The 25,960-nt window shown below is 32.1% G+C and overlaps 2 protein-coding genes and 1 long non-coding RNA gene across 5 annotated transcripts; 2 read left to right on the forward strand and 1 right to left on the reverse strand.

Annotated features, from left to right (window-relative positions):
• Positions 1-482: 482 nt before the first annotated feature.
• Positions 483-1,281, reverse strand: LOC133035418 (uncharacterized). Its single transcript, XR_009686637.1, has 3 exons — positions 900-1,281; positions 697-809; positions 483-619 (listed from the first exon to the last, which is right to left on the reverse strand). It is a non-coding gene; the product is annotated as an uncharacterized LOC133035418 (long non-coding RNA).
• Positions 1,282-7,851: 6,570 nt separating this feature from the next.
• LOC115711672 (uncharacterized) lies at positions 7,852-11,159 on the forward strand. The gene is made up of 11 exons (XM_061111646.1): positions 7,852-8,219; positions 8,302-8,396; positions 8,655-8,712; positions 9,171-9,362; positions 9,524-9,600; positions 9,711-9,793; positions 9,890-9,941; positions 10,067-10,135; positions 10,262-10,348; positions 10,440-10,504; positions 10,759-11,159. Exons 1-11 carry the CDS (start codon positions 8,081-8,083, stop codon positions 10,871-10,873), a joined length of 1,032 nt encoding a protein of 343 aa, XP_060967629.1. The 5' UTR covers positions 7,852-8,080; the 3' UTR covers positions 10,874-11,159.
• Positions 11,160-13,465: 2,306 nt separating this feature from the next.
• On the forward strand, positions 13,466-24,698 carry LOC115708744 (uncharacterized). 3 transcript variants are annotated; one of them, XM_030636747.2, is made up of 12 exons: positions 13,484-13,704; positions 21,452-21,519; positions 21,625-21,719; positions 21,932-21,989; positions 22,318-22,509; positions 22,699-22,775; positions 22,936-23,018; positions 23,113-23,164; positions 23,366-23,434; positions 23,710-23,796; positions 23,888-23,952; positions 24,345-24,698. In XM_030636747.2, the coding sequence occupies exons 1-12, from the start codon at positions 13,634-13,636 to the stop codon at positions 24,454-24,456; spliced, it is 1,029 nt and encodes a 342-aa protein (XP_030492607.2). In that variant the 5' UTR covers positions 13,484-13,633; the 3' UTR covers positions 24,457-24,698. The 3 variants fall into 3 exon arrangements, with proteins under 3 accessions (XP_060967630.1, XP_030492607.2, XP_060967631.1); XM_061111648.1 differs by having other exon boundaries at positions 13,633-13,704; positions 21,932-22,002; XM_061111647.1 differs by lacking the exon at positions 23,366-23,434 and having other exon boundaries at positions 13,466-13,704.
• The last annotated feature ends 1,262 nt before the right edge of the window (positions 24,699-25,960 follow it).

Here is a 25,960-nt window from a genome sequence, read left to right on the forward strand (position 1 = left end):
ATTCGCAAAACCTACTTCACTACGGATGAATATTGAAGATATTCAAACTCCACTAATCATTAATAATTAATTTATAAGAAAAGTTAACTCGGTTGTTAGAATTAAGTGTTTAGGCCAAGGAAGGAACATCTGGTATACGTCCCTAACATATCTGCACTCTTCAATTGGGACTGGGATTTCAGCGTCCTCTTGCAGGATTTCCGACACCATAATCCGGGCATGTGAATCATCGTAGTCCTGGCAGTGAACTTTGATCATACCAACATGCTCGTACAAATACGCTCGGGCCACAATGTTGTCGATGTTTTCAGAGCAGAGATGTACTTGCTAATTAAGGGCCGCATGGTCATCGAAATTGTACAGGATACCTTGGTCGTTGAGGGAAATAAACTCCTCAGCATAAGTTTGTGGTTGTACCTCATCTTGAGGAGCGTATGGTTGTGGAACATACGCCTCACCCGCCACCTCTCCTTCTTCCTCTTGTTCGGCAGCGTTTGTCTTCTGCTTAAGGGATTGGACTTCGGCTTTTAATTTTTCAATCTCCTTCGCTTGTCGAGCCACAACATCAGACACTTCCCTTTTCTTCCTGCCGAACAGTTGAGATGCCCTGGTTAGGAACCTACAAATCATAAAATGCAAATTAACTACGATTTTATTTGTGTAACTAAATAAAAAACATTTGAAGTAATAGCATACCCAGCAGCCCTGACACGTCCAGGATGCTCTGGTGTCCCGAGCGCCTGCGTCAGGATATCGTTTTTGCCCTGGACCTGAATTTGTCCCTGACTAAGCTTCTCCTCTAATTGAGCCTAATGCACGCATATATTCAAGCAATTAGTATATGAATTATATACACTAACTCATGACTAGAATTGAATTAAGGATTAATATATACTTACTATCTTCTCTGCAATTTCCTTGTCGTAATCAGTGACAAGTTTTCGACTCTTGGTGCGAGATTTAATCCAAACACGGTGGCGGGGGGATCTGCGACTTCGAGATCCTTTTTCTACATCACGTTATAACAATTAAATGAGTACCAATTAAATTTTATAGCACATTATAGCACATTAAATTTTAAGCATTACTTACCACAGCTTCCCGTACGTTCACCATTCCACTCCGGCCACTTTGATGTCTGGATTGAATTTTCGAGGAACGTTCACGTTGCACCTTACTCAATTCCTACAATGCCAAAAAAATACATTAGATACATGTACTTGTATTTAAGAGTTTATCTTAGTGTTAATATAATTAGCGTACCTGAAATTCAGGAGTTAGTCGACTTTCAACAAAAGTGCACCAATCTGCAGCGTCGATCTCGGGGTGCTTTTCAGGGACTTGTGCGAGTCGTCCCAGATCCTTCTCTTGCAAAGCGGGCATTATGATGTCTTTTTTCATCCTATTCTTGAAGTCTTTCATTAACTTCCCAGCTAGGATGAGAAAATCATGTTTGAAGGAGTCCGGCATAATGAACCCCGTCTAGTTTGAAGGGAAACAAACACGGTTAGAGTGAACATTTGAATTAATAGAAAAACAAATCAAAATTCTAACAAATAATAGCTTACTTGTATGTCGTTCCAAACTTTATTTTTCAGAGTCGGGTTGACTTCTTTCCAGTTTTTATAGGACAACCCTATCGTCTGCCGGCATCTGACACATAGAGTGGATACGAGCTTAGCATAGCTTTTCCCGCAGTATTATCCTTTGTCATTAACCTCGAGGGCCACTCTTTTGCCTTGATCCATTAGCTTGGATATTTCATTCATTTGAGTAGGCCCTCTTGTAGGTATTACTGTTGGACACTCTGCCTCTGGGTCTGAATCAGATCCTGAACCCGAGTTGGCCATATCTACACCATTAACAAACAAAATTTGAGAACCTTTCAAATATGAACTTTGACATTGATAATCATGCTACTAACACTAAATTCTACCGAAATTTGATCCAAATTCTACCGAAATTTTGGCAGCATAACGGCTGTAATTGGACGTTCCCAAAAATTTTAAAAGTGCCCAAAGTAACAAACAAAACAAATATAACAATACAGAACAAAGAAACTAACATAAACAATACAAAATTTATCCACCCATCCGACCGCAATACATGTATTCCCAGATGCTACTTCACTACGGATGAATATTTAAGATATTAAAACTCAACTAAGCATGCATTGATAATTAATTATAATAACAAAAGGTTAGCGGATGGATATACCTATTGCAAATCCGATCAACACCGAAATATGTCGATCGACTCTCAAATATTAGCACACAACCTATAACATAATGCAATATACAGCTAAATTAAAATTTTAATTTTAAACAAAGTAGCAAGTTACTAGTTACTAATTTTCATAGTTAATTTTTTTTTAAAATAACATATACATATATATACATATATAATCAATTAAATATCACACTACCATTATTTTAAAAACTTTAACTCTAAACTAATTAAATTCCTACTACCTCTCATTCTCATTCACAACAAATATATATACAATACAAATACACAAATAATATATACACAATATATATACACACAACATATATATAAACACATATTCAATAATAAAATACAAAATATATACATATATATATTATATATCAAGTAAATAAATATTTACCTTATAAACGCAATCCGGCGACAAATTGCGACCAAAAATCCAGCCACCTATAGCACACACAATATAATATTAATAAAATGAAAAAATCCCAAAAAAAAATTTACAAAAACAAAATAATACCAATGTACATTAATAAAATGAATAGAAATCATATTTATACCTTAATGAACGTTGAGATTAAACGATTTCTCTGCTAAAATCGGTGGTCGGAGTTAAACCACCACCTTTTTTTAAAATAGGTTCAGGTACAGTGTAAATGGGTGAAAAAACAAAACTTTTTTAGTGTATGGGATTAGATATTGAAAATAGAAACTTTTAAGACAAAAATGAGGTGAAATGGTGAAGAAATGAGAGAGATATGTGGGTTTTTAGAGGTGGTTGGCGAGGGTTTTCGTGGGTTTTTTTGTGGGTTTCTCTCTGCTATAGAAGTGGCTGGTATGCTGGAGAAGAAGAAGTGAGGAAGAAGAAGACGATGCAGAGGTTATTAAGGGGAGACCCTATGTCGTCAATCCTAGCAAAGAACCGACGGCATAGGTGCACACGTGTCAATAAAGTGTGCACCTATGTCGTCGGTTCTTTGCTAGGAACCGACGGCATAGGGTCTCCCCAAAACCCTCAAAAATTCCCAATTTCCAACCGACGGGATAGGGTTTATTAATATATATACCTACGGTTTTTACCAAAAAACCGCCTCTAAATGTCAATTTCGAATTAGGTGGGTGTTTTCACACCCTTTAGCTTCCCTTTTTATAAAATGGGTTAAAAAAAGGGAAGCTAAATACCCATATTGTAGTAGTGTATATGCTTTTATATAGTTTACATTTACTTGTATATTTGAGTTTTGAGTTATAACTCTTTTCTTTTATTTGTATTTTGTGCTTTGGGATTGTAACTCTTTATTTAATATATTGTCCTTGTAATATTTTGTTTAGAGTTGTAATTGTCTTAGTCTTTTATTCATCTTATTTCATTCTTCCATTGTAATCTCTCTATTATTTCTAAGAACACTCACTCACAACCTTAGTGTAGATTAGTGGGGATCACCATGACTTAACAAGGTATTACACCTTTGTCCAAAAACTTATTTTCTCTTATCTCTAAGCACTAAGGGAACTCTCTAGGAAATAGCTTTAAAAATTATTATGCCTTAGGATTTTCTAGTAATGTGCTTTTTTGATAGAAAATTTCTCATCTCAATATAAGCACCTTACACCTCTTTATATAGTGTTTAAGATATCACCATTCGAAATTCAAACTCATAACCTCCATGGATATTATGGACTCAAATGTAACTTATGTACACACCATAACTCTTATAGTGTTAGAATTTGAGGAATAAGATGAATGAGGTTCCATCCCAAAACCAATTGGCAATGGGAGGAGTAGCCCATTCATCTTATATATCACAATTTATTTCCACACATTAGCAATGTGGGACTAACTCTAATACACCCTCCTCACGTTTGGACCTGGAAAGTGTGGGTATAACGAACGACCTTTAAGACCACAGGGTCGAACGTGACATTTGAAAGAATCCCACAAGGCCAAATATTGGGAAATTTGTGGGTGTACACGTCGGGAAATTAGTGGATTTTGAAACAGGTCAAAGACCCCAACACTAGAAATTGGCACACATTGGCCGAAAGGTCCCAAATGGAGGTTAAAGGGGAGATAGCAGAAGTATCTGTTTGGACCGGCGGCACTTTGGCTCACAACGGATCACAAACGGCTTTTTAGACCGGTGGCAATTTGGGCTCACAACGGATCACAAGTGGCTCTGATACCATGTTAGAATTTGAGGAATAAGATGAATGAGGTTCCATCCCAAAACCAATTGGCAATGGGAGGAGTAGCCCATTCATCTTATATATCACAATTTATTTCCACACATTAGCAATGTGGGACTAACTCTAATATAATGCATTAAGAATTTCAAATTAAGATATGTAACATTTTTTGTACTTTTAATATTGGTGATTAAGTCCCCCAAATTAGGGTTGTACAAAAAAATTTGTAAACCGCCTAAACCGAATAACCCGCCCAAACCGAACCGAAAAAACCGATAAAAATTACAAACCGAAATAACCCGAAAAAATTACAAACCGCCCAATCTGTTAATTGGGCGGGTTGAAAATAGGTCCAACCCGCCCAATTAACCCGACCAACCCGATTTTGCACCTTTATTTTTTTTTAAACTTTTTAGTTTTTATTATATATAATATAAATGATTAAATATATAATAATATAAAGTTATATACTTAATTATTAGTTTTAAAGTCATATTGGTATTGTATTTTGGTGGAATGTGGTATTTTTAATTTATTTTTTTAATTTTTGTTGATTTTGACTTTAAAACTAAAAAAAAAAAAAAGTTTGGCCGGTTTGGGCGGGTTAACCCGACCAAACCGCCCAAACCGTTGGTCGGTTTATAGATTTTTTTTTTTTAAATTGGGCGGGTTGCACTTAAATTTTAGCAACCCGAACTTTAGATTGGGTTAGAAAATATATAGGATAAACCGCCCAAACCGACCGATGTACAACCCTACCCCAAATATTATAATTAAAATGATGACAACTAATATATAATGTCATATGTTACATATTAATTTATTATACATATTTAATCTATACATTATATTATTTATAAATAATATAACACTTTAAATGTTTCAATAAGGAGATCTATTAAGGCAAACTGATAACTTGTTATTGTGTAAAGAAAAAGTTTGGATTGGATAATTATTCTCTACCTTCCATTATGTAATTTTGTTTGGCTTCTTTGATATTTAATGAAACCAGCAAGTACTCAAAATAAATAAATTATAAGCCAAAATATTTGGCTCATAAATAGTCACTCCTTTAGTCCTTTTCCTTTTTTAAAATATAAATTTGCCCATTACATTCACTTGTTGTAATGGGCTACAACTAAAAAAGCATTTCATACTTCACTATGAATGAAAAGGGTAAATACCATTTTGGACCTTTTTTTTTGCAAAAGTTATCAATTGGACCTTATATTTTCTTAAATGACAAAATGGACCTTGTATTTTCTAAAATAATACAAATAGGACCCTGAATTGATTTTTTATCAAAATAAAGTTTAATTATAATCCGATCTAAAAGTGCTATGACAAAACTGTTTACATTTTTTGTATCTGTTCGTATTAAGCATTGTCTTCAAGTTGGTTGTGTTAAAAAAAAGTTGTCAAAAATTAAGCTCAGGGTCCTATTTTTACTATTTAAGAAAATACAGAGTCCATTTTGTCATTTAACAAAACACAGGATTCAATTTGTAATTTTTGCAAAACACATGATCTAAAATGGTATTTACCCGAATAAAAAAGACAATAATACAATGAAAGGTTGAATACGACTCACTCATCGTAAAAACGACAATTAGATCAACAAATCAATGGCACAATAATAATATGTTTCAGATAAAAACAAGCAAAACAAAACAAAACAATTATTAGTTCACGTAACCACCACTATATTTAACGCTATTTATTATGAAATCTATGGGATTGCATGACAATTATTTATTGATTAAAATTAGAATTGGAGGGTTTGTCCAAAAAAAATAAAATAAAGTAAAATTAGAGTGGGGTGGAGTAGAATGGAGGAATCTTATCTTAACTAGCATCAGCATTGACTATATTGATACGTAAAATATAATTTATAATTTGTAGTTCCAAACTTTAATTAATTTGGACTAAATTATTTGAGACCAAATCAAATAAATTCAGTATCAAATCAATAATTTAGTTAATTTAGACTCTTTATAATTCTCTGATTCGGTCACTGTTTCAAAATTTTCGGTGGCGATTTAAACCAAACCAATCTGTATAATTATTTTATATACTTAATATATTTTTTTAGGACGGAATGTTGGAATTTGGAGATAAATTTAGGTAAAATATTGATATTAACTTACTATTGTAATGAGAATATTTTTTTTATTATTGTTATTTATGTATTATAAATTTATTAAAAGTAAAAGAATTACTAAAAAGATTACAATTATTGTAAAAAAGAAAAAGAACAATTACGAAATACAAATTATGGTTTGAACCAAATTAATTTGTTCTTGAGTTGATTCGTTTGGTTTAGTTTGATCATTTAACTAATCTGATTAAATTTTGAATTTTTAAAAAACTATAATACTGGTTTACTTTTGAAAAAAATTGAAAATTCGAAACAAACTAATTCGTGAACACTTGTAATTATATGTATAGTGTTCATTATAAAAAATGGAGTGTAAAAATAATATATTTTTAGAAATGAAAAAAAAAATCAACCCATGTCTCACAATAGTCAAAAATTGTTATTGAATATAAAATAAAAATAATTGATGAAATTATATTGTATATTTATTTTACTTTATTTGTTTTAATTTTTATCTTTATTTTTATATTCGGTAAGATATACTCACTTTTATAGATAATGTCTCTATTATACTTCTAAGATTAATGTAAATTATGTGTTAAACTTAGGAATAATTACATAAGACACTATTTTTTGTAAAATATTTATATTTTTACACGGTTTTTCAAAAAATAACACGAAAACAACATATAATCAACAAGAAAACTACATAAAAGTAACATGAAAATAACAACGAAAAATAACATACAGATAACAAAAAATCAACAAACAAATTAACAAGATTACAACATAAAAAGACCGTAGTTTCTGTAAATAAAACCAAAAAAATCGTAAAAATATTTAAAATTCCATAAAACCGTATTTTTGTAATTTTTTTGTTGTTTTTATGTTTTTGTGAAATAATCCCTTAAACTTAGAGGATGAGAGTATATTAAACAACTCACCCATAAAAAGTAAATACATTTTAATAAAATTTAATAAAGATTATTTTTTATTAATGAATATAAAAAAAAAATATATTCTTCAATTTATCCCAAACAAATTGGACATGAATGAGGTTGGTGGCCCAGCAGTTGCGTGGTGAGTTTGCCGCCCAGTAATATGCAATAGGACAAATTATGTGTTGGGTTGCCAAGTTTGGTTGGTTGTGTGAGTGACTGTCTCAACTTAACGGTCACACTTTCTATTTCCAATGAAATCTCTTCATTTAATTAACATCATGAAATTGTCAACATCTCCACTTCCTTGGCAGTTGGGTGAGTGGGTGAATCACAATTTTATTTATTTATTTATTTATTAACCAATATAAATAGGATTTTATATTGAAATAATGTGCTACTAATGATAACCAATTCACTGTGGTCAATTGCAAAGGAAAAACGTGATCTATCTAGATTTCATCAACCGGTCATAACAGATCTTGAAAGGTAAGCCGAGTGGTCATTTTAGAGCACAAAATGAAGAACACCCTCTTCTCACGTCTCCCTCATACAACTACAAATCCATTCAAAAGTGACACTTTTTCATCATTAGATTAGAGAGGGTGATATTTACTAGAGTTTGGTTATGAACTTCTCTGTGTTTAACAGAAGCTGGTGGTGTAACCATGAGACTAGAAAAACTTTGTACCTCTTGTTCTTGGGTCAAGTGGTCTCCTTCACTTTAGCTCTTATGAGTTTCACTTCATCACTCATTGCCAGTTTAGGTGACTTCAGTAATTAAAACCCCATTTCAGATTTTTGGATTTTGTGATCTGTTTCTTTTGATTCACCAATTCCCCATTTCAGGTGTGGATGCGCCTCTTACACAGAGCATTTTTATTTACTTAAGCTTGGGCTTGTTTTATGGAAGTATCTTGTTGTACAGGCGCCAGAGATTAAGGGTATGTATGTAGAAATGGGATACGACCCTTTTCTTAATTTTATTACTTTTCTTATAAAAACATGCCTTTTCAACCATTTTCAACATTATTTCTAAGATCCATTAGGTGCATTTCTTTTTTAATTTAATATGTAAATGGGAATGAGAAGTTGAACTTTTGACAAATGGCTTACCGAGTTTAACTGATTATTAACTTATAATTGCTTTGTTGGTTATTAAATTCCAAAATTTTTGATAGAGAATTTGTGGGGTTCTGCAGGTTTCTTGGTATTGGTATCTCTTATTGGGGTTAGTTGATGTTCATGGGAATTATCTTGGTGAGTGATAATGCTTGCTTTAGCTTTTGTCCGTTTCTGAGCTGAACTGGTTCTTTTTTATAAAAGCTAATCAACTTTTTTTTGGGTAATGGTATGGAATTGATAGGTCCATTTGTAACAAATATGGATTCTGACATTATTTCTTGTTATGGTGAAATTTTTAGATATACAATAAAGACTAAATGTATTTGCTGAAACTTTATGGTAGAGCCCAAATGTTCAAAGTCTCCATAAAGTTTCTTTATGAAGTTTTGGATCTAGATAAGTAGTCAATTTTGGAATAAATAGGACGAAAGTACTGCAAGCCAATATAGAGGTGGTTGAGTGTCCATTCATTACTATCAATTAACAAATATTTATGTGGTTTATGATAGTGAGTAGGGTCTTAAAATATGACAACTAATTCCTAAAATATTTGTTTGGTTTTTGAATGGCAATGTGTTTTTCTCTTGATGCAGTTAATAAAGCATACCAATTCTCATCAATTACTAGTGTGCAATTATTGGATTGTGGAACTATAGCATGGGCCATAGTGTTAACATGGATCTTCCTAGGCACTCGATATTCCTTGTGGCAAATTTTTGGTGCAGCCATATGTGTGGCGGGTCTCGCTTTGGTGATCTTCTCTGATTCAGGAGCGGGTGATGGAGGTTGTTAACTTTTCAACTTTTCTTAAGATAATACTACCATCATTCATTTATGTAACTTTTCTTAATTTTTTCTGGTCTGCCTGAGTTTGTTATTGGAAGTATTTGAATCAGTCCTATATTTTGAACGCTTGTCTCATTTTTCAACTTGTTTATTATTTTAGGTGGTTCAAGACCTCTACTTGGCGACGCACTTGTGATCGTGGGGACTCTTTTCTTCGCTATGAGCAATGTTGGGGAGGTTAGTCATCTATTTGCACCTAAAGCTACTTGTAAGTTGTAACTGAAATTGTAACCAATTGAGGTTATTCCTTTTACGAGCTACACTTAGTCGATCATCATACGTTGCAGGAATTTTGTGTAAAGAAGAAAGATCGCGTTGAAGTAGTTTCTATGATTGGTGTCTTTGGATTTCTAGTAACTATTTGTGAGATGTATCCACCCATTGCAGCTTTTGCAAAATATATAAGCACTGTTGATACAATATATGACTTTATAGCTATTGCTTTCATTTCTTAACACTCAATTAGACCTTTGATAGAGCTGAAGAGTTTGGAGTCAATCAACTTGTCCACGGATATTGTAAGTAACTAAAGTTTCAAAATTTTCTTCAAAGAATTGATAATCTCTTGTTGTTATAGATCTGCATTATTCATTAGCATTGCTTCTACTGATCTTTGTATTTGTTCATTTGATTTTGTCTTCAGATATTGGCTTTTGTTGGCTTCACTCTTGCTGGTTTTATGTTCTACACAATTGTTCCATATGTTCTCAAGGTCACTTTCTTCATTATAAGTACTATGTTTCAATGCACAATCAAAATTGGCAACAATATGGACTAACAACTACAAATTGACTAATACCTGTTTTTAACCACTTTCTTTGGGAATTCTCTGTTGCAGCTAAGTGGTGCTACAATGTTCAATCTCTCTGTTCTCACCGCCGACATGTGGGCAGTTATTTTTCGAATCTTTTTCTATCATCAACAGGTACCAATCATACCATCTTTCACATTCTCTATAATTAATCCTCATTGCATGTTGTAGCAAATCTAACCAGAATTCAATCTTAACTTTGCAGGTTGATTGGTTATACTTTCTTTCTTTTGCAGTTGTAGTTATTGGGCTCATCATATACTCACTAACGTAAGTTCTAACCTTCCTTACACATTTTATCTTTTGCATAGAGATATTGAAGAAAAAATACAAAATTTGTGACAAACTCATCTGGGATATTGTTATAGCTCATTAGAACACTGAAGCACCACATAGCATGATAGTGTTTGTAGTTAGAAATGTTCTATTAATTTTGGTCACTGATTTTGTCAATCACTATGGCTCTCACTGTTTGCTTATGGAGTTTTGGCATTACTTCTTAAGCTTCATTTTTGTTTGTATAGTGAAAGGGATCCTCATCCATTACCATCTTTGGAGAATGGAAATGCCGATGTTCAGTACCAAATACTTGTTGATGAAAATATTGTGACTGAGAATGAGGCTTCGGGTGCAAGATGAACACACAGAAAGTTAAACTATTCTTAATTTGAGTCTGTAATTATAGCTGATCCATGGTAAATAATTGGGCATTTATAATAAGATCTTTGATTCTTACACAGTTTGGCTTTTAAACTTTTGAGAAGATTAGATTCTTTTTCACCTCAAAAACCAAATTATGCAAATTCAGAGTTCAAAAAGATAAGTAGAAATAAGTGATATAATTCTTAGTTCTAATTCTTTCATGTCTTATGTGTTGTATAAAACACTTTGATTTATACTATAAATATATGATTTATACTATAAATATATAATGATCTGCAAACTATACTAGCTTTTGTGTTCAATATATCATACAAAATTCATGAGCTGAGCATTGTCCTCATGTCCTGGATTCTGACAGCATCAAACTACATAGATGTGGTGAAAATACCCTCAAAATGGAAAATTTGTCTTATTTTTCTTCGTTTGATTACATAGGTCTTATTTATTTTTATTTTTTTTGACAATTACATAGGTCTTATTTTGAACGTAGCTATAAATATGTGTGTGATTGCCTTGTAAAATAAGAATTTCACATTTAAAATATTAAAAATTAATGTGAATTAAATTTATAGTATAAAATTTTATTAATTTAGACTCGATCTATTTAAAATTAGAAGAATAATCTCTTAAAAAAAATAATGACAATTTTTTTGTTTAAAAAAAAAATATCTTTGATTCTAAGTAGACTTTAGGAAAATTGAGGGAATTTAGAATTGCAGAACTCAATAATTTTAGCTAACTGAGCTTTTTGATTCCAATTATGATGATATTAAATAATTTAAGTAGACTTTTGAAAAATTAGAGATTTAGAATTACAGCTGAACTGCGTACATACATTCTTTGTGAATGATCAAACTATTTGTAGTACAAAAAAATATGATATTTTAGGATTTGAATAGAAGAATTCCGGTATATGACAATTTTCAAGAATTATTTGCTATTTGAAAATTTAAAAAAAAAAAATCTTAGTTGAATGACCTTTTGTAGAATTTCGGGATTTATATTTTATACCATTTTGTGGTATTGGCAGCTGCACTTAGTCTTAGAAACTAAGTTGTCTACTGCTATTTTTGTGATCCTTTGATAATTAAGTGATGAATGACCTCTTTTTTGATACCGTGTATCTTTTGAACTGATCCAAGCTCTTTCATCTCAAATTCTCTTTGGAGCTTGGCTTTGATACTTTTGATCACATATTTATCTTTGCTCATGATGAGCATATCATCCACATAGAGCAATAAGTAGACGGTTGTAGATTGCTCCAGATTCTTGAAATATAAGTAGTGATCGTATACGGATCGTTTGAACCTGATTTGATGCATATACATATCAAATCTCTTATTCCATTGTCTTGGAGATTGTTTCAAATCATATAAGGATTTATTAAGCTTGCACACTAATTAAACTCATTTCCCTTCCACCTGAAACCCAGGTGGTTTCTTCATGTAGATCTCTCCATCCAAGAATCTATTCAGAAAAGTAGTCTTAACATCAAGTTGTTCAACCTCGAACTCCATTTGAATAGCGAAAGACAGAATCAACCTTATTATCTTGTACTTTACCAAAAGTGAGAAGATATTAGTGTAATCTATACTAGGGGTATTTATTAGACCAAATCCAATATTTTTAGACATATTTAGATCCAATCCAATTATATATTGGATGTTAGATCCGATCTGATCCAATTAATTTGAGTCATCTAATTGATTCCAACATCTATTGGATGTTAGATTGAATCGGTTCTATCTGTTAGATGTATTTTATATATATTTATTGGTTTAATTTGGGTTTATTCAATATATTAGACCTAGTATTTTTTTGGATTGGATTGGATCCATCTAACATTTTAGGTCCAGTATGTATTAGATTGGATTGGATCCATCCAATCTAAGAAAAAAAGAGTAAAATTTTAATGTTAAATTTTATATGTACATATATGGAACACTTCTCAATGGGTATTACACATTAATGGTTACTAAATAAATTTAACTATAAATATTAATTTTTAAAATATTAAATTATTAGATTTTGATCCAATAACAATAATAAAAGAGAAATTTTAATATCTATGCTTAGTTTAGCTATTTAATTAAAAGAAAATATCAAAAAATATCTTTTTTTTACACTACATTAAAAATATATTTAGATACAAAATATTTAAGTCAAATTCAATTTTTTTTTTATCTTTTTTTGCCGAAAACTTTTTTTTTTAATTTTTTTCAGTAGATGGAACAACTCCAACTCATAATGTAAAAATGAGAGATTAAACTAATTAGATATAAAAATTAAGCTTAAAAATTAAAATTTACTTTTAATAGCCGTTAAAAGTGCATCCATGTATATTTAAATTTTTCTATTTTTAACTTTTATTGGAAGACAAGTGGCATTTGGAGAAAATGGGCAGAATTTTTGGACAGAATTTTTGTGGATTCGGATCTTATATAAAATCTTATCTTTTAATAATGTGATCCTGCCTATTTAAAAAATAAATAAAAAAGAATAATGTGATACTGCAGCCAAAAAAATAAAATTTGACAACGAAGTATTCCGATAATGATTGAGTTAGAAAGAAAAGCCGAGTGGCTTTCAGTGAAAGTAAGTATTACCGAAAATGAGCACAAAAAGATAAAGAACACCCCCTCTTCTCATTTCTCTCTCCCTCCTAGGACCACAAATCCATAAAATAGTGACACTTTTTTTGGAGTTAGAGAGGGTGATATCTACAAGAGTTTGGGTATGAACTGGTCTGTGTTTAACAGCAGTTGGTGGAGTAACCATGAAACTAAAAACACCTTGTACCTCTTGTTCTTGGTGTTAGACTATATATATAGTGTATGTAATATAGCATATATAATGATATGAAATGCGGAAAATAAACTGTAATCATATCTATAATATATGCAATGAAAGGATCGATGTACCTCCAGCCATTGATCTTTGAGCTTCAATCCCTGCGATAGCTTCAGTATTGGAGTTCGGGCTTCCTCGCTCTCTCAACTCTCTTTAGATGGAATTTGCTGAATGGATTCAGAATGAGTGAGGAGCTCGGGGACCGAGACCCTATATTTATAGGTGAGATACTCCATCAGTATCTGTGCCACATTAATTGTCAGAATATTTTGACAATTAATTCAGGAAATCAAATCAGGTAATGAATATAGAAATCTGACCATATATAGAATATTACATAATTGATTTTGTTCAGATTCAATGAATATAAAATATTCATTTATCAGAAAATCAATTATTTATTTATTTCCTTAAATAGAAAATCATTTCCTTAATTAGAAAATAATTTCCTTAAATAAAAATATTCTAATATTCTCCCACTTGGTCAGCATTTAAACTAAAATATTCAAACCCTAACGTTCCTCATTATATAATAAACATACGAATCATAGCGACATGTCCTCATTATGAATCGAGTATTATCTTCCATGTATTACAATACATTTATTATATAACAATGTACTTTATGTGGCAATGTACTTAAGTGAATAAACCCTAAACCTTATGTTTATTCAGGTCCTCTGAAATTTTTCTCAAATGTAAAATTAAGATGCGCATAAATATGAGAAAAATCAAAATAAGAGTTTCATTAATAATAACTTTATTTGTACAAATTACATAAGGGAACCAAGTCCCATGTTCTCTACATGATCCTTGAATTTATGAGGTGGCAAGCCTTTTGTCATAGGATCGGCAATCATCAATTCAGTGCTAATGTGTTGAATGACCACTTTATTTTCCTTAACACGTTCTCTAATAGCTAAGTACTTAATGTCGATGTGCTTGCTTCGACTTCCACTTTTGTTGTTCTTAGCCATGAAAACGGCACTGAATTGTCACGGAACATCTTTAGCGGCCTTGCAATGGAATCAACCACTCTAAGGCTCGAAATGAAACTCTTTAGCCATACACCATGTGATGTAGCCTCAAAACAAGAAACGAACTCAGCCTCCATAGTAGAAGTAGCGATCAAAGTTTGTTTGTTACTCCTCCAGACACGGCTCCACCGGCAAACATAAACACGTAACCGGATGTAGATTTACGTGAATCACCGCAACCAACGAAATGCGAGTCTGAGTAGCCAACTACTTCTAGATTGTCAGTTCGTTTGAACATCAGTTTGTAATCCTTAGTACCCTGAAGATACCTCATTACTTTCTTTGCAGCTTTCCAGTGGTCTATCCCCGGGTTACTCTGAAATCTTCCTAACATTCCGACAGAATAAGCAATGTCGGGTCTTGTGCACACCTGAGCATACATTAGGCTTCCGACAGCAGAAGCATAAGGAATGTTCTTCATTTGTTCTCTTTCAAAATCATTCTTTGGGCACTGGCTCAAATTTAATTTATCACCCTTCATAATTGGAGCAACGCTCGGTGAACAATCTTTCATATGAAATCTTTCTAAAACTCTGTTGATGTAGGCTTCTTGAGATAAACCTAAGATACCTCGGTATCTATCTCTATGAATCTTAATGCCTATGACATAGGATGCTTCACCCATGTCTTTCATCTCAAAGTTCTTTGAAAGAAATTGTTTCACTTCACGTAGCAACCCTTTATCATTGGATGCAAGAAGAATATCGTCCACATATAAAACAAGAAAACAGATCTTACTCCCACTTTCCTTCAGGTATATGCATTGATCCATGACATTCTCTTCAAATCCAAAGGAAGAGATGACATCATGAAATTTTAAATACCATTGACGGGATGCTTGTTTTAATCCATAGATGGACTTCTTGAGCTTGCATACCAAATCCTGACCTTCACTAGAGGAGAATCCTTCTGGTTGTTTCATGTATACCTCCTCCTCTAGATCACCATTCAGAAAAGCAGTTTTTACATCCATCTGCTCCAGCTCTAAATCAAAATGAGCAACTAATGCCAAGATGACTCTCAGGGAATCTTTCTTTGATACAGGAGAAAAAGTCTCTGTATAGTCAATTCCTTCCTCTTGAGTGAATCCTTTAGCAACAAGTCTCGCTTTGTACCTCTCAGTGTTGCCTAATGAGTCTTTCTTAGTTTTATAGACCCATTTACAGCCAATGGCTCTCGCCCCATTAGGCAACTTTACAAGTTCCCGGTACTCGTTGCACCTCATAGAATTCATTTCATCATCCATAGCATTGTACCACAATTTTGATTCTCTACTGTTCATAGCTTGTAAAAACGTTTCTGGATCATTTCCAATTCCAATATCAGATTCTAATAAATACACAACATAGTCTTTGTAAATCTTTGGTTTGATAGGTCTAGTAGATCTTCTTAAGACTTCACCAACAGGCTCTTGGGGAGCAACAGCAGGTTCAGCAGGTTGTTCAACAGTTGCAGGGAACTCTTGAACATTTTGATCTACTGGATTATCATTACCAACTTGTGGATCTTCAGTGATTGGTAATGGTTGTTCAACATTCGTTTGAACTACAGGAGTGTTAACCATTATCAATCTTGCTTTTGAAGTGGAAGGTTCTGAAGGATCTTTCTCAGGACCTAAGTCCTTTGATTGATCACTCCCACTGATCAAGGCATTCTCAAGAAATTTTGCATTCCTTGATTCCACAATTCTTGTACTATGAGATGGACAATAAAACTTGTAACCTTTAGACTTTTCAGCGTACCCTATAAAGAATCCGCTTATGGTCCTTGGGTCCAATTTCTTCTCTTGTGGATTATATATTCTGACTTCAGATGGACATCCCCAAATGCGTACATGATTCAAACTTGGTTTCCAACCTTTCCATAATTCAAAAGGAGTTTTTGAGACTGCCTTTGTTGGAACTCGGTTTAATATGTACACGGATGTCTTTAATGCTTCAGTCCACAAGGATTTAGGAAGGTTAGAGTTGCTACTAAGCATACTCCGCACCATGTCCATTAATGTTCGGTTTCTTCTTTCTGCAACACCATTTTGCTCGGGTGTACCGGGCAAGGTGAAATGGGCAACAATCCCATTTTCTTCAAGAAACTTCGCAAATGCACCAGGTGCTTGTCCATCTTCTGTGTATCTACCATAATACTCACCTCCTCTATCTGATCTCACTATCTTAATTTGCTTGTTGCATTGTTTCTCTACTTCAGCTTTAAATATCTTAAAGACATCTAATGCTTCACTTTTATTATGAAGTAAGTAGATATACATGTAGCGTGAGTAATCATCTATGAATGAGATGAAGTATTTCTGACCATGTGACTCCATATCTGGACTACATATATCAGTATGAATGATTTCTAATATTTCAGAACTCCTATGGACACCAGTTTTGACAGACTTGGAGGTTTGCTTTCCCTTAATGCAATCTACACAAGTATCAAAGTCAGTAAAATCTAAGGTATTGAGTACCCCATCTTTTACCAATCTTTTAATTCTATCAATGGAGATATGTCCCAATCTCCGGTGCCACAATGTACAGGAATCCTCTTTCATAACACATCTTTTAGTGCCAGCGTGAACATGCATAACATTATTAGTGGTATTATTTTGTAAATTAAGGCAGTAAAGACCATCAGACAAAATACCATTTCCAACACATTCAGATTTATAATATAAATTGAAATATTTGTCTGAAAATGTAAAGGAAAAACCAAAGGGTATAAGTCTTGAAACTGAAATCAAGTTTCTAGAGAAACTTGGTACATAAAAGGTCTTTTCTAACTTTAAAATAAAACCATTACTTAAAACTAAATTGCATGTTCCAATAGCTTCCACATGTGAGCCCATCTTGTTTCCAGATAAGATGCTTTGCTCACTTGCCACTGGCTTCCTTAGATTTTGAATATCCTGCAAGGAATTTGTTATGTGAATTGTTGAACCGGAATCAATCCACCATGTGTTAAGATTAACATTAGCCATATTAGATTCATAACATACTAAGGAAATTGGATTACCTTTGTCATCCATCCATTTCTTGAACTGGCTGCACTCCCTTTTAGCATGTCCCTTTTGTTTACAAAAGAAACATTTGATGGAATCTTTCTTTATGGCAGCCTTGGGAGCCATGGGCTTTTTCCCTTTGTTCTTCTTGAATGGCTTGCGTTTCTTAGGTTGAGTGGTCAGGTGAACACTTTCTCCTTGCTCCTGTAGGAGCCTGGCTTCCTCTTGAACACACATGGTCATCAATTCATTGATAGTCCATTTTTCTTTATGTGTGTTGTAGGAAATTTTGAAAGGCCCATACTGTGGAGGAAGATTGTGAAGGATGTAATGAACAAGGAAGGTATCAGGAATGATAACGTCGAGTTTCTTCAAATGAGCAGTGATGTCCCTCATTTTAGAAATATGTTCTCGAACTCCTTTAACACCGGTGAGTTTTGTGGACGAGAACTCTTGGATGAGGTTGATGAACAAGGATTTATCTGAAGTGTCAAACTGTTCATCCATAACTTTGATAAAGTCTTTCACCTTCTCAGGTGGCTCCACCGATCCACGCATTCCCATAGGAATTCTGGACATAATGAACATGATGCAGACGATTAGATTGCTCCCACTTTTCACGCAAAGTGCAATCTCGACGAGCGGTGCTAGTATCGGTGATAAGCAGTGGTTCATCTTTCCTTATTGCATAATCCATGTCAGTGCAAGCTAGGTGGAGAAGAACTCGTTCCTTCCAGATTTTGAAGTTGTCACTCCTAAGCTCAGGGATTTCACTAGTGATTTCAGCATATTTAGAGGTGGATGAAATAGCTGCAAGAATAGGATTACAAAAAATTTAGATGTTAAAAGAATTGAGGCTTTAATGAATTCATGTTTTACCAATGTAGAAACATGATGAAGATGAAAATTTTATTAAATCTAAAATTGCCTGTGGGCTAAATTTTAAATCTAATAAAATTAGATGAACTTTATGATAGATTTAATGAAGTATTTAATTTAGAAAAATGGAGGAATGAAATCTATCTTTAATTAAAATTTGTGATAACACTATTAATTCAAATCCTCATAACTCCCTGTGGGGTAAATTAAGAGAATTTAACTTAATATATTATCCTAATTAATTATAAAAATATAATAAAATCCCTGTGGGGTAAAATTATTATATCCAAATAATTAATTACAAGTTTTGTCCATTAAGGTGAATTTTAATTAATATATAATTTTATATAATTAAAGATGCTGTGGCTACTCCCTAATTATAAAAAATTATATTTTCACTTTAGACATTAGGTATTGGGCTCTACCTAAAAGTAATTTCGTTATTAACATAATAGACAATCACTGAGATTAGTGCTCCTAGTGTGGTCGTCCGAAGATCATTAAAAACCGTTCTAGATATGAGCATTTGTCCCAGGTTCATGTTTTCTTATGTCAAACCACAAAACTACTTACGTTTTATTCATATTTTATTCATTTTATAAAGTTTTATGAATAATTTTATGAAGTTTTATGAAACTTAATTGCTAAATAAAATATTCAACCTATCTTAATGTTTGAATATTTCTAAATATATCTAGCACTATAAAAGGAATTTATGTATAGCATTTAAATCATACAAATCTAAATTAATTGCATTAAACATAAATTTGTCAATTAAATACAAAATAATACAATTAATGTATGATTATTAATTAAATGCTAATTCCTTAATATGAAATTAATGGCAGATTTTTCAAAATTAATTTAGACAATAAATTGCAGAAATTTGGTAATATATAATTAAATGCACAAATTAGCACAATTTTTACATGCCTAAATAAATCATGTAATAAATTACCAAATTTAAACAAATTTCCATTTTCAATTTATACTATATATATGTATTAAACAATAATGGAAAATTAACTAAATGCAATTTATTGACTAAATTAACACACAAAATAGGAAAATAATTAATATTCCAAATAAATAAAAAATTTATAAAAAATTCGGAATTTCCCCTTTTTTTTTTTTTTTTGAAAAATCCATACTGCCAAACGACATGTCGTTTTTGCAAAAAGCAAAACGACACGTCGTTTTTCCAAAATTTGAAGGGCTGAAGATGCATGCAAACGACACGTCGTTTTTTCACACTGTGAAAAACGACATGTCGTTTTTTCAAACGACAGCTGAAAATGAACCCCTTCAAACGACATGTCGTTTTTGACAAACGACACGTCGTTTTATGACAAACGACACGTCGTTTTTTTTGGAAAAACGACACGTCGTTTTGGGAAAACGACACGTCGTTTTGGGAAAACGACACGTCGTTTTTGGGCAAACTACACGTCGTTTTTGGGCAAACGACACGTCGTTTTTTGGCAAACGACATGTCGTTTGCGTCGTCTTCTTCAGCCAAACCGGGTCGAATTTGACCCGTTTTTCTGCACGCGGGTCCGTCGAACCCGACCCAAACCCGATCGGAAATTGCGTTTCCGACGACCAAATTGCGTGTTTTCAAATCTAAAATGTTCTAAATCAAATAATAAAGAGATCCACATAGATTTTATGCACGAAAACACGAAAAAATATATACTTTAATATCACGAAACTAATCGGGTCCGAAAAAGTTTTAACTGAAAATTTTTTTTTTCCATCTTTAAGTTTTTCAATGGATTTTCAGTGCTTAGATCGATCTATAATACTATACGAATATATAGTAATGTATATAGAATTCAAAATAAACACCGAAAAATGAAAAAAGGAAAAAACAAAACCATGGACCGATCGTGATTATATATACGCATGTATATATATATATGCATGTATATATCACATAATAAAAAAATGAATATTATGATTATTATTATGTGACAAAACATATATATAATATACGATATATATATATAAACATACATACATATAAAATATATATATATACACGTACGAGTATGAAATTATGAATGTATGAGTATATAATATATATGTATATATGAACAATAAAAGATATATATATATGTATATACTGATTAAAATGTATATATAATATAAATGGTATGAATATAAATATATATATACAGAACCGAAACAAATATGTATATATATGAACAGTATATGTATGTATATATATATATATGAAACTCAAATAAAATCAAGGCAGAGATAAATCCGCTCTGATACCAACTGTTAGACTATATATATAGTGTATGTAATATAGCATATATAATGATATGAAATGCGGAAAATAAACTGTAATCATATCTATAATATATGCAATGAAAGGATCGATGTACCTCCAGCCATTGATCTTTGAGCTTCAATCCCTGCGATAGCTTCAGTATTGGAGTTCGGGCTTCCTCGCTCTCTCAACTCTCTTTAGATGGAATTTGCTGAATGGATTCAGAATGAGTGAGGAGCTCGGGGACCGAGACCCTATATTTATAGGTGAGATACTCCATCAGTATCTGTGCCACATTAATTGTCAGAATATTTTGACAATTAATTCAGGAAATCAAATCAGGTAATGAATATAGAAATCTGACCATATATAGAATATTACATAATTGATTTTGTTCAGATTCAATGAATATAAAATATTCATTTATCAGAAAATCAATTATTTATTTATTTCCTTAAATAGAAAATCATTTCCTTAATTAGAAAATAATTTCCTTAAATAAAAATATTCTAATACTTGGGTCAGGTGGTTTCCTGCACTTTAGCACTTATGAGCTTCACTTCATCATTCATTGCCAGTTTAGGTAACTTTATTTAGTGAAAACCCTTTTCAGATTTTTGGATTTTGTGATCTGTTTCTTTGTTCACCAATTCCCCAATTTCTTTTTACTGTAATGGGATTTATGTAGGTGTGGATGTGCCTCTTACATTGAGCATTTTTGTTTACTTGAGTTTGGGCTTGGTTTATGGAAGTATCTTGCTGTATAGGCGCCAGGGGTTACAGGTATGTAAAATATGAGATATATATATAACCCTTTTAGTTATTTTAATTATATAAACATGCCATTTAAGGATTATTTGTAAGATCTATTAACTCCAAAATACAAGCAATTGACTCATGGAATCATGCCTATTCTGCTTTTTAATTGATCATTAACTCATTTGTTTTGTTGGGTATGTTCCAATGTTGTTATAATAATTCGTGGGCTTATGCAGGTTTCTTGGTATTGGTATCTTCTATTGGGGTTTGCTGATGCTCAAGGGACTTATTTTAGTGAGTGGTGATGGTAGTTGAACTTTTTCATTAATGCTTATTTTAGCTTTTGGCCATTTCTGAGCTTAGTTGGTACCTTTTATCAAATCAAATCTAGTTAAGTATTTAAGTGTTTGTACTTTGCTAGTAGTCATTGAATAGGATGAAGTAATACGAGTCAATAGTGAAGTGGTTCAGAGTCCATTCATTACTATCAAATTACAAATATTTATCTTTGTAGAAATGACTTGATCTGGTTTATGATAGTGAGTATGGCTCTAAAATATAGCAATTAATTTCTAGAATTTGTTTGGTTTTTTGACTGTCACATGTTTTTCACTTGTTGCAGTTAACAAAGCTTACCAACTCACATCAAATACTAACGTGCAATTATTGGATTGTGGAACTATAGCATGGGCCATAGTGCTAACATGGATCTTCCTAGGCACTCGATATTCCTTATGGCAACTCTTCGGTGCAGCCATATGTGTAGCGGGTCTTGTTTGTGTGCTCTTCTCTGATTCAGGAGTGGGTGGTGGAGGTCCTTATTTGATCTTTTTAGCTATTATTCAATTCTGCCTAAGTTTGTTGTTTTAAGTATTCAAATCAGTTCTTCCTTCATTGCATTAACACAGATCCCTTTAGTAACTCTTTACTATGCAAGACCACACGATTAAATATTCAAATATTTGAACAGACAGCTCATTTTCCCACTTATTCATCATCTTAGGTGGTTCGAAACCTCTACTTGGTGACACACTAGTTATCGTGGGGACTCTTTTCTTTGCCATTAGCAATGTTGGGGAGGTTAGTCATTTATTAGCACCTGAAGCTACTCACTTGTAAGTTGTATTGTTACCAAGTGAATGTCTCTAAAGAATTTGTTACCTAAACATTATAATGTTTTTGCGAGCATTAAGTTTGTTATTCCTTTTTCGAGCTAGACTTGGTTGTTCTTGCATTACAGGAATTTTGTGTGAAGAAGAAAGATTGCGTTGAAGTAGTTGGCATGATGGGTGTCTATGGATTTCTAGTACTTATTTGTGCAATGTATCCTTTTATGGCAGCATTTGCAAAATATATTACCACTGTTGATAATATATGTGGCCTTAGTTATTGCTTTTATTACTTAACATCAAATTAGACCTTTGGTAGAGCTGGAGAATTTGGAGTCAGTCAGCTGGTCCCCGGATATTGTAAGTAACTGAAGTTTCAAACTTTTTTTCTTCTTCTAAAGAATTGACAATGAAATCTTTGCATTATTTGTTGAGCAAACATACATAAGAAGCACAATGATTTCCTAAGATTGTGCCTAAAACCAGTGAAAATATTTTTCATTTCTCAGAACACACTTTCCTTAATTTCGCCTATTCTTTATTATTTGATTTTGCCTTCAGGTATTAGCTTTTGTTGTCTATACTCTTTCTGGCTTTATTCTCTACGCAGTCGCTCCATATGTTCTCAAGGTCCGTTTCTTCATACGAATATAAAAGAAACTAGCTTTACATAATTATGAGAATTTTGGGGTTGATTGCAATAAAAATTGCTGTGATTAACCAATGCAGTAGCTCATCAATTCTCAGAACTAAGATTATTATACAGATTGATTGTTTCTTTATTGAAAATACTATGTTTTAATGCAATCAAAATTGGCCAAAATACATATCCACTAAACAAATATGAACCTTAGAATAAAGTCATTAACTAGAAATACTTGCTCTAACCATTTCCTCTGATGCAGTTAAGTGGTTCTACAATGTTTAATCTCTCTATTCTCACCGCTGACATGTGGGCAGTTCTTTTTCGCATTTTTTTCTATCATCAACAGGTACCTATCATATCATTAATCTTATTAGCTTATAATCTGCATTGCCAGTTGTGTCAAACCTAACCAAAACTATATTTTTCTTACTTTGCAGGTTGATTGGTTATACTATCTATCTTTCGCAATTGTAGTTATTGGGCTCATCATATACTCAGTAACGTATGTTCTAACCTTCCTCGAAAATTTTATATACAATAATTAAAACTTGTATTTAGACAGGTAAAACTGTTTTACCTGGTTTGACATAACAGATTGAAATATTATCTTCCTAAAGCCATGATTCTAAAGTTTCCACTTTTTAAGCGAATCGAGTATTAAAAATTGACTAGAAAAAGTAACTTAAACTTTTGCATGATAAAGATGATGAAGGAAATTAAAATATAAGTAACAAATTCATCTTGTAGTGAGTTGAGCTCTACTAATTTTTGTCATAGTTGAGACTCAAATGTATGTTGGCAGTTGGCACCTATAAAAGTTATTTTATCTTTAGAGAGCTGTTTGTTTATGGAGTTTTGCCATTACTTCTGAAGCTTCATTTTCTGTTTGTCTAGTGAAAGAGATTCTCATCCTATACCATCTTTGGAGAATGGAAACGCTGATCTTCAGTACCAAGTACTTGTCGATGAAAATGTTGCGACCGGGAATGAGGCTTTGGCTGCATGATGAACAGATCTGCAACCTTATTTATATCTGAAATTTATTCTGTAATTATTGGGCATTTATTTGATAATAAGATCTTGATTTTCCTTCAATTTGACTATCAAACTTTGACACACTTAGGTTCTTTTACTTCAAAATTATGCCAAAGATAAGTGAAAAATAATGTGTTTTAGTAGGAGTTCTAATTGTGAATTAAGTTTGTAGACACCGGCAAACTATAGAAACTTTAGTTAATTGCTGCAAAACCCTTTATTATTTATCTTTTGTAACACTTAATTTTTTATCCTATTTTATGTGGAAAAATCTTCCAATCTTCACTTATGTTGGCGAATTCACATCGGTGAAGATAATGGTGGTGGTATTTTTTAAGAGTGTTAAAAACTTTTAAATTGCTTAAAAATATAATATTTTATTTTATTGGATATTATTATTTAATATACATATTAAATAATTAAATTTTTTTATTTTATGACAAAATAATAATAAGAAATAGGAAAGAGATCATATAAAGAATGTCAATTTTTTTTTATTCTATGATAAGCATTTATTAAAAAATATCCAAAATATATTCATCTCATCCAACATTCTTTAAAGCATTCCCATTTCTAATAGTGGTGCTTGGAGAAAGTACATTTGGCAAAATACTTAGAAGAAGCTAACCATTTGACATGTTGGGTGCCAAACTAAAAATTAATATTGATGCCAAGTCAATACCAAAACTTGGCATGAAATGGTATTAAAATAAATGATGTATTAAATAATAATGAATATTAGAGCAAATTTCAAGAGTAATTATTATTGGAGTACTTTTAGAAGTATGAGCACTCATATGAAATGCTTTAAAACATAGAAATGCTACACTTTTAAGGTGTGTTATTGTTATTGGTGCAAATTATTATTGGAGTCTCACTTATTTTATTTTAATAAATATTATATAAAATAGTTAACTAATTATAAGGCAACAATTCATCATTCTGCTAGGCACTATAAGTGCTTCATAACAATGCTCTTTAAAATAAGAGCATTGATATGGGGCACTAAGGTACCCAGTAGCAGACCCAGGATTTAAGTTGAGGTGGGGCGACACTTTTTTTTTATAAGTGAGGGGTGCATCTTTTTTCTTTTATACATTGCATAACATGTTAAAAATTAATGTAAATTTATATTTTAGTATTAAATATAGTATAAAGTAAAAAAGTAACAATAAAATATATTTTGTTCAATAATTAAGACATTAAATATAAATATGATTGGTAAATGTTCAAAAAGTAAAATAAAAATATTAAAGTAAACATACTTTTATTAGAATTAGAACTCATGACCTCCTTTACATGCATGAAAAACCATTATACCAAAGCTTATTTTATGTGTATAGATATCACTTTTATTTATAAATATATGTTGTAACTAACTAAAATGCATATATATTTTTTTCTCGATTTTTTTTTCAGGGTGGGCGACTGCCCCACCTCGCCTCTATGTGGGTCCGCCCCTGGAGGTACCTAGC

The sequence above is a fragment of the Cannabis sativa genome, chromosome 3 (assembly GCF_029168945.1).
Source record: "Cannabis sativa cultivar Pink pepper isolate KNU-18-1 chromosome 3, ASM2916894v1, whole genome shotgun sequence".
NCBI lineage: Eukaryota > Viridiplantae > Streptophyta > Magnoliopsida > Rosales > Cannabaceae > Cannabis > Cannabis sativa.

What these genes read in the sequence shown, in the direction of transcription:
- LOC115711672 (XM_061111646.1), top strand. Translation starts at nt 8,081, where the DNA reads ATGAACTTCTCTGTGTTTAACAGAAGCTGGTGGTGTAACCATGAGACT. An exon ending in TTCAGGAGCGGGTGATGGAG is followed by an intron (nt 9,363 to 9,523) that starts GTTGTTAACTTT and finishes TTATTATTTTAG; the next exon opens with GTGGTTCAAGACCTCTACTT. An exon ending in TCTTTTTCTATCATCAACAG is followed by an intron (nt 10,349 to 10,439) that starts GTACCAATCATA and finishes TTAACTTTGCAG; the next exon opens with GTTGATTGGTTATACTTTCT.
- LOC115708744 (XM_030636747.2), top strand. Translation starts at nt 13,634, where the DNA reads ATGAACTGGTCTGTGTTTAACAGCAGTTGGTGGAGTAACCATGAAACT. An exon ending in ATCATTCATTGCCAGTTTAG is followed by an intron (nt 21,520 to 21,624) that starts GTAACTTTATTT and finishes GGATTTATGTAG; the next exon opens with GTGTGGATGTGCCTCTTACA. An exon ending in ATAGGCGCCAGGGGTTACAG is followed by an intron (nt 21,720 to 21,931) that starts GTATGTAAAATA and finishes GGGCTTATGCAG; the next exon opens with GTTTCTTGGTATTGGTATCT.